At 40.2% G+C, this 12855-nt stretch overlaps 1 protein-coding gene across 3 annotated transcripts in view; it reads left to right on the plus strand.

Moving 5' to 3' along the window:
* Positions 1 to 12855, plus strand: part of KLHL29 (kelch like family member 29) — a 388164-nt gene that overhangs the window by 322192 nt on the left and 53117 nt on the right. For all 3 annotated transcript variants that reach the window (XM_064707789.1, XM_064707787.1, XM_064707788.1), the window contains one exon: positions 8968 to 9167. In XM_064707789.1, the coding sequence (XP_064563859.1) occupies positions 8968 to 9167 (200 nt within the window). The remainder of the gene's footprint in view (positions 1 to 8967; positions 9168 to 12855) is intronic.

A 12855-nucleotide genomic window follows, 5' to 3' on the forward strand; every position in this document is an offset into this window, starting at 1 on the left:
GAGTGGCTTGGGCTGGATGCCCCTCTGCAAGGAGGGGCAGAGCAATGTGCCCTGCTCTGAAGGGAAGCCCTGGCAAGGAGGACAGAAGGGCTCCTTTTTAAGCCTTGAGATGCAGCACAGAAATTAATCTTCTGCTTGTAAAATTCTGCCCTGTGATGGCAGCTGTTGAGGCACCGAGCAGATCCCTGAAGCTCTCACTCCTCTTCCTCGCTGACAGCATCTCTGTTTACTGTAGCTGGGACTTCTTGCTCCCATAATTTCTAGACTCAAGCACAAATTCTGCAAATCTTACCCAAGGAATGACAGACTAATCACCTCTCCTGCTCCAGCTCTACCCATCCACGAGCCACCCAGCTGTCATGCAACATCTCTCAAGATGCCAGTGCAAGTGACCTACCTGTGTTTGCTTACATCTCACAGCCCTGCCTAGGCTTAACTGTTGTTAAAATACTGGGCTGAAAGAGAACAGTTATCTAAAAATGTGCAGTTCAAGATAAATTAATCAAAGAAAACAAAAAAATCTTCCACAGCATAGTAACAGGAGTCATATTCTTGAAAACTGTCATTTTGGGGGCATTTCCAAAAGCCAGTCTTGCCCTAAAATGAGGGTAACCAAATCTCCAACTCCAATTTGCTTGTAGGTAGCTCCAGGGATCAGTAGTTCACTCCTTTCAATTATATCATCAAGGATGAGCCACTGCTGGATTGGAATAATGAATTTGAATTAATATGACCAGGCTATGATCATATCTGATTGTGGTGCCCTCATTTTGCTTGCACAGTGCTGAGCTTCAGTGTCTGAAATACTCACAGCAGTTCTGCAGGGTGGATGGGCTGGGACTGATGGGGTGAGAAGAGCCACGTGCCCTTTCCTGCCTGTGCTGTGGCCATAGGTGAGGTGCTTCATGTCTTTCATTCATTGATGTCTCTGGATCTATAAATACTGTAGAAAAGCACTAGCAACACCCTGTAGCTGAAGGAGAAAGAACCAGTGCCTGACAGAATTAATTCTAATTACTGTAATACTGATTGGGATCCTTGGGCACTGTCATAATCATAGTAGTAGTAATAAATAATAATGGTGGTTATCATTATTTTATTATTGTTTTCCCTCTAGACATTGCAATGATGAGAAAGAGTCTTGGATAGACTACCTAGATAATTACTTGTATAAATTTCACCACATTTCTAAGAAATAGATTTATTAGCTGCATGCCAGCTTTGTGCTAAGCTAGTTTTTGATGGTGTAATAAATATCATTAAAAGAAATCAGATAGGAGTTGAGTAAGGGTTTGAGCTTTAAGGTTGATGAGAATATATTTTTTATTCTGTCAACTTACTTTTAATCTTCCTTCCTATATAATCCCCCAGAACCTGCTTGCATCTTTTATTTACCTTTAACAAATAGTAGCTCTCACCCAGGTTGTTTTGCCACTGAATTAGGCTGCCAGAGATACTTGCAAACAAGGTAGATCCCACACTATTAATAAGTTGTCCCAGTTTTTTTGTTTCGCCACTACTACCTTGTGAGACACAGTCTATTCTCAGTCCCTAGGAAGAGTGTAGGTCATGAAACACTGTTCTTCCAAGGGCACTTGCTATTCACTTCTTCATTCACTTGCCAGTTGTTTAGGCCAGCATCTTCAAACTCGTCATCTTCTTTCTTAAATCTCAGCAGGGAGCCAGATTTGTGCCTCTGACTGTGATTCCCGACACCGTAGCGTTACAGGCTGCTGCTGATCCTGCCTTTAGAAATGGTCCTGGCCAAGCATTTAGATTGTATTCCATCAGTGAATGGCATTAAGGGTATATAGGAAACGTGGCTCTTTTGTTTGCTTTATTTTATTCTGGCCATGTTGTCCGTGAACAAAAGCGTTTGCTCTTAATCCCATTGCTCGTCTTGGTTTGTAATGATCATTTCTGTGATGGTGAATTAGCAGGAGCTGCTGGTGCGTGCCCGAGCTCACAGCCATTAATTTTCCTGATTTTCTTCTGATAGAGCAGGTGCAAACTGGCAGCATTTGACCCTAATAAGTTACACTAGTCTTGCCAGATTTTGTTTGCCTGGAACAAGGAACATTATTTGTATCAACATCCTGATAAAAAGTGAGCAAATGGATTTGTTGGGCAGGTAAATTTTCCTGACGAATTTGCAAGCCTGTGTTTAAACAATGTAATTTATTTAATCTTGTGATTTTACTAGTTCTTTATTGTAATCATACAATAGAACCATTTCAGTACATGTTTTCTTCTCTCATGAGACAGATGGATAGTGACTGAGGCTCAAAGATAATGTTTATCTACAAGATAGAATAACGAAGGCAGAGATTTGCAAGTTAATACATTCTGAGCTGATAAAAAAATTCCAGAAGAGAAGCAATGTTGGGGTGTATTTTTTTTTATCCTGTTTAATAAAACATTCAGTGACTTATGACATACGTATTGCAATGATGTTGCTCTATAAATGTCCCTTCCTGTCATCATTTACATGACTGATTACCTTGCAGCTGCATAAAGTTGTATCTCTCGGTAAATAACCTATTACCTCAGTATGCACATGTTTTTTGCTGCATGTTGGGGAAATATATGTTGTATGTTTGGGCATCTAAGCTTTTATATCTCATGAACCCATAATTACTATAAATCAAGATATTCAGTACAAAATACAACTTTCTATGTAGCGTGCTGAGTCTGATTTGTACATAGCTGAAGGTTGGCTATAATTTAACAACATTTCTTTTCTGCTTTTTCCAAAATACCTAGACATACTGGTTTTGAACCATTAATCAGTCTGAAGATGATAAAAGAATCAAATAGTGGACAGTTAAAATGCAGCATCATTGCACTCTCTTCTTTGCCTGAAGTTTCAGTGCTTTAAGGATTAAAGTAAAAAGTTAAAGTTCCACAATAAACAAGATGTTCAGTCTAAGTTGTGTCGATTTGAGCAGCAGTTTCTAATGAGCACACAGCTAACAGACTCTTAAACCTCATGAGAAGCTGTCTACCCCAGTCTGCAGTCCTTTCTTTAGTAATCAAAATAATTTGTCAGAGATAAAAAGAAGTAGCTTTTCTTTGGTTAAGTGCTTCATCTTACATGAAAATCTTGGATTTCCTGTTTTCTGGAGTCCTAAATACTGTCCAGGGAACAAAGCAATTTAATTTGATTATTTTATTGTCCTGTCTATCTTGGTAGAAAATATGTAGCTCTCTTGTAATGGGAACAATTACTTTAGGGTAAGCATTTATATTCCTGATTACAAAAACAAGCCAGCAAGATCAGCATGTTGAGCTAATAGGGTAAATCCTGGGAAGATGTTGGGGTGGAGATACCAAAAGGCAGCTGGGTGATGGGACAGGCCGTTGCTTTGGTCCATGCAGGGAGGGATCAGCCCCTTCAGTCCAGGGTGGAGCTGGAGCTCCTCCCTGCTGCCAGCAATCCTGCAGCCTCCTGTCAGCTCATACATTTGCTTTTAGTGGATAAGATTCAGATCCCTAAGTTGTATAAAACCCTGACCCATAGATAGTCAAAGACAACAATTTTTTTTCTTACACTGCCAGAACGAGTGTGTTCTCCTATTTCTTAAAGATAGATTCTGAGTGAAATATGAACAAAATTGAGGTTGTATATTGGAGGCAGCTCCTTCCTGCTGTCTCCTGCTGGGAGAAGTAGGTAGTGGCAGTAGGCTCACAGGTGGACCTTGGAGAGGAAAAATGAAACAATTACACACCAAGTCCCACTTGTCCAGGGAAATAACAGTTCTAAGTGTGTCTTTATTTTAAATGTTAATCATTTATTTCAGTGCCCTTTTGGAGCACAAAGCTTAAATATACGTCATACCTCTGAGTCTACGGCATGGTGAGTCATATGGCATCGAATGTAAATAGGTGTCACAAACTCTGTCAGTCCTCCTGTTCTCAACCAGGCAGCCTGGGTGGAAGCTGAACCAACTGTTCCTAGGCAGTAATGTACATTTACATAAAATGTTTCACATTTTTCATGTTTATTCTGTGCAGATGGCTCCATTTTGAACATCCAGAATTTGTTTTGACTTTGTGACTGTAGCTTGTAAACAGAGCGTTGGCTGGCATCTGCACTGGGTATAGGTAGCTTTTTGTATTTGATCTAAAATTGAGTGAAGCTGTAGCCAAACCATTAGTCAGTCAAAATAATGTTGCAAGCCAGTTAAAGGCAGCATATCCAAACCATGAGGGAAGGCTGAATGAGAGGCGGTAGCTCTGTCCATAAATTGACAAATTGATGCGCTCGCGGTGTTTCACTTACACAGCTACTTTATCCAGCCTCTCAATGTGGCTTTGCAATTCAAGGCATCTCACTATTAAATGTTTTGAACAGAGTCACACAGACGTTCCGTTATGGGAACGTGTTGATACAAATAATGCAGGAAAAATGCATAGATACGCATCTATTTATAACTCAAGATGCTGAAAACTTCAGTTACATCATTATTAAACATGAAAGCAGTATGGCTGATTCTTGTATGTGTGTATTCCATGTTTGGAAATTATTTTCAAGGACAAATAAATAGAAAAAATGTAGATTTCTCTACTTTTTCTTTTGTCAGTTTCACTACTAGATCTTGCAGATGAAGTATTAGGGTTATTTCTCTTGCTATCAGGTATTTAAACATTTTTTCTCTTTCCTATATATTAGTTAACAGAAAGAGACATTGATTCTGATTTGTTATTTGAGAGTGTAATCACACCATCTTTTGCTTTTAAGGGCTCCCTGTGCCTTTGTCTTCTCTAGTTGAAGCAATTTTAGTTGAAGGATAAGCAGCCAAACTATGTTCAAAAGCATTCACTTGATTTTGTTGGATTTAATTATTCCAGACAATGCAGAATATTTTTCAGTAACTCCCCCCTTACCATTCAGAGCATATCTGTGTTTCCTGCTTATCTGCAGGTTCAGTTCTGCTTGCACATTGCTCAGGTCTATCACCTTGCTGGAGAAATACATGATTTGTAAATCTGAAAGAATTCCCCAACAGCTACCATAAAATTAAGCTGTTAAAGACTCTTGGAGCTTGTTTAAATGTAGACCTAAACAAATCTCTTTGCTGTTTAGCTCAAGATAAATCTTTTTAAAAGTCCTGTTCTAAATCACTTCCCAATTTTAATGAGTTTATATATCAGCCTTTGCCAGATTTTTACTGTAGCTTTTCTCCAAGATTATAGCCTTGATAAAGTAAGGACTAAAATTGTTTATTATATATTATTCTTCAGAAGCAAAACTTTTTCCCCCAGAGGCTGTTGGGAGAGCTATTGATTTTCTGCCACAATGTGAAATGTGTGACCTTTATAATATGAGCAATGATTACAAGGCCAATAAAATGACATCATTCTGTTTAAACTTTAGAGTTCGCCGGGCAAATAGCAGAATGTGCCACATTTAATGATGTCCATGGATGATAAGGGTGCGTTGACTGGCTTCAGGTGAGACTGAAACATGAAGGAGGCAGGCTCTCAATCCCCAAAACACCTCATGTTTGTTTGTGCCAGAGGTTGGGGAACAGCAGTGTATGTACCAGGTAGAACTGTGACTTTTCCGAGCTCTAAAGGCAGGAAGTCAGGGCTTTTCTGGTAACAGACTTCTCTAAATGTTTGCATTTACTGATGTCACCAACAAAACTCCTCCTGTTGTGACACAGGATGAGCTATTTGGGGAACAGCTCTATATATTGCTACAGATTTTCCCAAATCCACTGCATTTGCAGTTACAGGACTAAATTCTGTTTTTGTAATATGGCTTTAGCCACTTCATTGCAATTCTTCTAGAGGAGCTAAGAGAAGACTCTGTCCCAAATAAATGAATTCTAACTGCACAGAGCATATACATTCTAAGATTTGTGAAAACAAGGAACACAGAAACCTTTATTCAGGCTTTGAGGGGGATGCTTCAACCTAAATCACTGAAATAATTTCATAAAGAAGTCTATGGAATTTCCCTTTTCAGTGACATCAGTCTGTTTCCTGACGTTATCTTCTTCTTATCCTTCAGACATTTAATGTTTGATCCATTAGGGCCTGCTTCAGCCAATTCCCTGCCCATTCTCCAGCCTCTACCAAACCAGATCCCTGGCATGGAAGCTGGGGTAGCTGTGATTTCCCTGTGCAGGCTGAAACCAGCCTGTACTCAGTATTTGATCCAGCCAAACATGGAGCCAAAGGGCTGCATGCTTAGAAAGCACAAGGAAAACAGCACAACACATTCAAGACATTGCAGAAGCAGGAATAGGGATAATTTTCTTTCCCATTTCTGGCTCATTGTGTAATATCAATAATCTCTGTAGCTTTGTATTATACTTGCCGTAAGTGGCTCTAGTGATTGATTAAACACCTTAGCTTTTCTTTGGCATTTAATCAATTGCAGCAGCAGTTTATTGCTTGGTGTATTACAAAGTAAAAGAGATTATTACTTAATTATTGTGAAAAATAGCAGCTTGCAGTTGTTGCTAGCATGGGTATGTGTCTGTGCTGACATTGGTGTCACATCATCCTTTCCTTGGTGCTCCTGGTCTCCGCACTGGGTGCGATTGTGCGATTCCCAGCGGATCACGCACGGTCCTTCCCATGGCTGGCACCAACACAGTACAAGTAGTGGAATTAAATAAAGAATTGCTTATGGTAGTCCCACAGTGCAGAGAGCCTGACTCTTGCTTGCTGGGTACCTCCAAACCTCCCTGAAATTTTAGGTGGTGTGTTTGTTAACAAGCCCATGTGAAAACGAGCTCACTGTCAGGTACAAAACACTTCTGGGAGCAGTTCAGCAAGAATTACATCAGTACCAAGAGGTATTTGACAGCCCAGAGTGCAGCACCAGGTGTACGTAAACTGGAGATAAATCAGATATGGGGCATATCATTGGAAGTGTGAGAAAGGAAAAAACCCAACATTTTGCAACATCCTCTTGAGAATCTAGGAAATGGCAACTCTTCTGTTTGCCACCAGAGGATTTCTGCCTCAGATGCAGAATTGAATTCATATGCAAGAGTTCAGAAAGAATACTGTGGTGTGATAAAGCATAAGGATTTAGAGTAGCATAGACCTCTGTGCTTGTAGGGTACAACAGGTGTCACAACCAGCATGTGTTCTTAGCATCTACTTGAAGAATAGGGTCTAACCCATCTGTGTTGCCACAAAAAGGGACAGTTCAGTATTTAGAATTTTAAAAATGGGGTTTAATTCCTTGGTTTACTCCTGACTCTGTGATCATAGCCAAGTGATTTTATCTCCTTGTACCTCAGTTTCCTCCTGCGAATGGGAGTAACCATTGTCCACTACCTTAGAGAAAACTAAGAAATTAGGCACTGCTAGCTGCTCCTCCATTGAAAATGAAACCTCTTTAAAGTTTTGATCCGTCAGAGATTCACATGAATTAAAGTGCCCTTGACTTGACTAGGGCTGGTCAATGAAGGACCAGTGACAAAGCATCCACTGCAAATTTTAAGCATTTCCCCAGATGATTTAGGTTTGTTGGGACAGGTGGTTGGGGTGTCATGCGGGAAAAAACATGAACCTCGTGTGTTGTTTACTTTTCCTCTGTGATGGCAGCAGAGGTCTGACCATCACCTTTCAAGGCATCTGTGTGAACCCAGGAGGTTGGTAGTGCTCATGGTAGTCTCTGCTCACGCTTCAAGCTGGCGTTGCCTGTGAGTAGTGATGCTGTGGCCACTCCGTATCTGTCGCGCTTCATCGTGTGCCGGTTTTGTGTCACTCGTGCCATGGCTTTTGCAAGTACTCGAGCAGAACTGGAGCGAGCAGACGTTGACTGTCCAGTGACAAACAAAAAGCTCATGTTTCTTTGAGAAGGTGCTGGATGGTCCTAACCATTAAAAGAGTTTATTTTCTTACTCCAACAGATTTCCCCTCCCCTCCTTGATGTTACCAAATTTATCATCACTTTTGTCTTTCAGGTGTAACCTGTCTTTAGTGTTGCAGACACATCAGCCATGCATTAAGAACTGGGCCCTTACTTTATAATTCAGTATGACTTTCTTTTTGTCCAATAATTTCACAAGCACTAATGCACACTTCAAATGCAGGAGATACTTTGATCCCCAAATTGTTCAGCACTTCATGCAGGAAAAACCATAGGCCACAGTCATGAAACTCCTAGAGGATGGCTGCTGGCTTCCTGTGGCAGAGCTGGTTGTTGTTTTCCCCCCTCTCCCTTCTTTGCTCTAACCATTTTGTCTGTCTAGCTTGTCTTGTATTCAGTTTTCAAAGCAATTGCCATGAAGGGCTTCCTTTTTTTAGTGCCTAAAAGGGAACAATAGATTTTTTAGAATAAGCATATATTATATTTGATATGGCTGTCTGTGTACCACAGATATCATATTGATCATATCTGTAATTTAATATAACATACTGAGAAGTTCAAGCTAAATAGAAATTAGTAATTTTTATTACTATTTTTTATGAAAAGGTCTTTAAATGTATGCTTAAGTGTACATGACATCTAAAATTATTCTAGTGCTGGATTCTTGAAAAAGTAGATGACCTTTTCTCTCGAAATTGGAGAGTGGTTTTTCCTTAACAGTTATATTATGCACAGAAGATGAGATGTTAACCAAGATGTTAAAATGTATTGTTTCCCTTTGAAAGCTAATCCTGTTCCTCATTTTCATTAATGTTGAATCATTCATTTTCCTTTTTCTTTTTTTTTCTTTCTTTTCCTTTCCTTTTCTTTTGCAACTGTTTTTGCATGAAAATGCAAAGTAGCAATAAAGATTTTTCGTAAGACTTGCTTTAAGACTCTTCTCTTTCAGATCCAGTTAAAGTTTTTAAGTTCAGTTATTTTAAAATTCATATTCTTCAGTTCCGTAAACAAAAATAATGGAGAAATATAATGAGGTGCAAAGCGATTTTCTAGCCCTCACTAATCAATAAATGCCAATAAAATGGGGATGGTGTAATGTCCATAATTTAATTGTCTGCTGTTACCAGGTCACCACGAGACAGCAGCAGAAGCGGGGAGAAGCTGGAACTGGCCATGTCCAACCTCACTGCGGATGTCCTGGAGTTACTCCTGGAGTTTGTTTATACAGGTTCTTTGATCATAGATTCAGCCAATGCAAAAACACTACTGGAAGCTGCCAGCAAGTTCCAGTTTCATACTTTCTGTAAAGTCTGCGTTTCATTTCTAGGTAAGAATCATTGCATCTAGTGAGCTTTTAAAATCTTGTGTTAAGGTTTATAAACCTGTCTTTGAACAACTCTTGAAAGATAATGAAGAAACCCAAGATGAAATAGAGTAAAATAAAGTAAAGCAACATTAATTTGGTTTGTGATTTGAATTTCCAATGCTGACGTGATGGCCAATGGAAAATGGTCTAGAGAAGTATAGTTTGTTGCTTGAGTGGCAGCAGCTTTCACATCTTCTCTAACCTATTTTGTTGAATCTTGTTTGACTCTTGGAATCTTGGTGACATTTTGTTTCCCAGAGGATGATATATGCATTGATACCAGGCTGTAACACACAGCTTACTTATAACTGTGACAGCATATTTTGGGTTCTACACTAGGCCAGCTTGGTCAAACACCAAAAGAGTTTGGAGGTGGGCTCCAGTGGAGGAAGAACTCCTGCAAATCTGCCAAAAAATTAAGGACTGCATTGCAATAGCTGCAATTTTCTTGCATTTGTGAGAAAGTCCTTCTTTACATGTCCAGTGTTCCAGATTGAATGTTCCTGGGGTTTGTTGCTGCCTGCAGAGCTATGGCCTAATGTCATCACAAAGGTGGGTAGAAGGAAGGGTTGCTGTGCCCACTCCTATAACTGATGGGCCCTGTGTGTGCAGGGAGGATTTGTCTCAGTGAGGGTCTACAGAGCAACATCTTTGCCAGTGTCTCAGTCCATCCTCTCATGGCCACAAGAAATCCATTCTTCTTGCCAGACTTACTATGTCATCCTGCTCCTTCCACTTTCTCTCTGCTTTCCAGCAGAGGGTATTTCAAAACAGTCCAAGATTTCCAGCTCAGCTAAACTTTACTGGCCAGAACAGGAACCAGACAGACCAGGCATGGCAGAAGAGGAGACACAACTGGAGCTCAACTGAAACACAATGGTTCAAATTCCTGCCTGTACCACAAGCCACTCCATCACTGTCATAGCTGTAATATCAGTTAATAAGACAGCAATAATTTTAAAATTAACATAAATTTATTAATACCAAAAAATTCATCTTGATGTTATATGATGTACTTCCCAGGTGTAAGTACCAGATAACCTTTTTTGACATCTGATTTCTGCTTGGGCTTCCTCAACTTCCATCTTGGTGTGGGAGGCATCGTTCTCTTTGGAGCCCAAATAAATTGTCGGTTTTCCCGGGGCAATTCTCATTTGAAATTCACATCTACTATTGCAGAATGTGGAAAATGAGACTTAAGAAAATTTTATGCTCAAAAAACAACAACAAAAATCTCTCAAATGAGTCCAGTTTACTGTTGTGTTAATTTTCACTGCTGAGCCAGCCTACTGGCAAGATGAGTGGTGTGACTAGGCTGGTACAATGCAGGCATCAGTAAAGAATCCCTGGCATTGTAGTCTTCTTTCCAACTTTTTATATACCCCTTATTTCAAAGTCTGTTCTAAAATGGGGAGCGTACTGGTGATGTGAAATTTAGGCTTTGCAATTCCACCATGTAGACTGCAATTTGAATGAGGCTCTGGCTCTGGCATTGCTTGCTCCCAGCTTCCCTTCACCAGCTTTTTACAGTGATTAGATCTTACAGCCTTTCCAGAAATGCAGGATGTGTTTAAGTTTTGATATCACTGAAGATTCAGCCACAAAACCAAAATACATTCATTTTCCTGAATCACTGTAAGAGTTCTCTTTTCTGATAGTTAATATTTTAATTCAGTGAACCATGTTATGGTGTGAAATAGTAGAGTTGGTTATAAGTTCAGTGATATATGGAGAGTCACTGGAATTTTGTATTCTCATTTGGAGAATTCACAGAGTGTAATTGCTTATTTTTATTTATAGCTGTGACTTGATTGTGCTACAGAGACAGCAGAGCATTTGCCATCTGAAAAGTTTAGGGAAAAGCATTTTGTCTTCTCTGTGGCTGTGTTTTTATTTTTCACCTCAGACACCTCTGTGCTATACAAAGCAAAAATATGGTAAAAATCAGAGGTTTTTTTCCTGCAGGGTTTCTGGAGGGTTGACCAGTATAAACAGTGACTTTTTCCCATTAGTGCATGTCTAAATAGGGAGAGAAGGGAAGTTCAAAGAAGTAAAAGACGCAGAATATTAAGTCTGTTCAGCATAGCACAGCACAATCTCAGAGGAAATTCGGGTCGTCCTCTTTCGGCCATGAAGATCCAGGAGCATCCTGTCGTGGTGATGTCCAAGCAGCTTTTGTGTCCATCCTGGGCCTCTCAGCAGCCTTGGGAAGAGGCACCCCAAATTTTCTTGCACGTTTTGGTGAAAAGATGTGGCAAAATATGTCAGGGAAGTAGTTTCATTTCAATGGGAGATTTCTTAACTGGCTTCCCTGGGATAATTATAGCCATGTTCTCTCTCTTCCCCACATGCTGTCTCCTCAGCTTTTGTGTAGACCATGAGAAATGAGAACAGTTTTGTGCTGACTGATGCAGTGATGGTGACAGGTTCATGCAGGCACCATATGATAACTGGGCAAATGTTTGCAAACTGGTCAGGATATCATAGGTATTTCCTCCACCCATATGGCTGGAGACTTGAGCCTTTTTTTTTTTTTCCATATTTGTTTTTTGCTGTCACTACAGTCATGGCTTGAATTGGGTTTCAGGTGATTCACCAGTATCATGGTTTTGGTCCATGGTGCATGGACACCCATCACGGGAGGAAGCACATTCTGAGCTTGTACTTCAGCCTGCTGCTGATAAACTAAAAGTATTCATCCTTAAGCCTAAAGAAGCTGGTGGAACCTGGTAGTTTCATGGGCCAGATTAGGAAAGAACAGGAGCTCTGAATTTTCCTAGTCTCCTGAGCAAAGAGCACAAAATCAATGTTTGGAAAGACTATTAGAGGAAGCAATGAGAACAAACTGAACAATGGGCCAGTGATGGGACCTGCATTCCTCAGGCACCTGAGGAAAAAGAGGCCTTTATGGTCTTTAAGAATTCAAGAGAAAGTATTATGGGCAATTTTTTTATTCATCCAAGGTGGACAGTTTTGATCCAGCTGGCGACCTGCACCGCCCACCCCTGGAGAAACCCTAATATATGTACTTCATATGAACTATGTATCAACTTCAACTATATCTGGAGATGGGAAGAAGGAAGAAGACTCTCACAGGGAAGGGAAATATTTTGGACAATTCATTAGACAATGAATGCATCTGATAGTCTTCCCCCTAGCCCCCATCTCCACATGCTTTTTGACATTAGTAGGAATACCTGAGGAGTAAGTTTCCCATCAGAATGTACACAGAGTTATCACCAGGTACACGTTTGGTGCTGTTTTTATTGATATCCAAATCATCATCTAGAAAGCGTCTCTTGAGTGAAAATACAGTGCTTAATGCACACGAGAGGGGGTTTGCAACCACCACTGAGTTTCCATCATACTGTTATCACAATCTCACTGAGTAACCCTTCTTGCATACCATTTATCTCTGGTGTTATCTCAAGTCTCCCCACTTCCAGAAGTGTAGTTGAAGCAGTCTCCTTGGCTGATTGTCTCCTTATGATGCTGCACTGGATCCTGCTCCAAAGTCACATCTAACACAGTGGAAGATACCAGCTGCTGATCTGCATTACTGTGGCACACATAGCAACAAATATGCTATTCAGCACTGTCTCAAACCAGAGAGAACCTACTAGATTGCATCTGATATCCCTAAAGTCCA

This window comes from Zonotrichia leucophrys, chromosome 3 (genome assembly GCF_028769735.1).
Source record: "Zonotrichia leucophrys gambelii isolate GWCS_2022_RI chromosome 3, RI_Zleu_2.0, whole genome shotgun sequence".
NCBI classification, from domain to species: Eukaryota; Metazoa; Chordata; class Aves; order Passeriformes; family Passerellidae; genus Zonotrichia; species Zonotrichia leucophrys.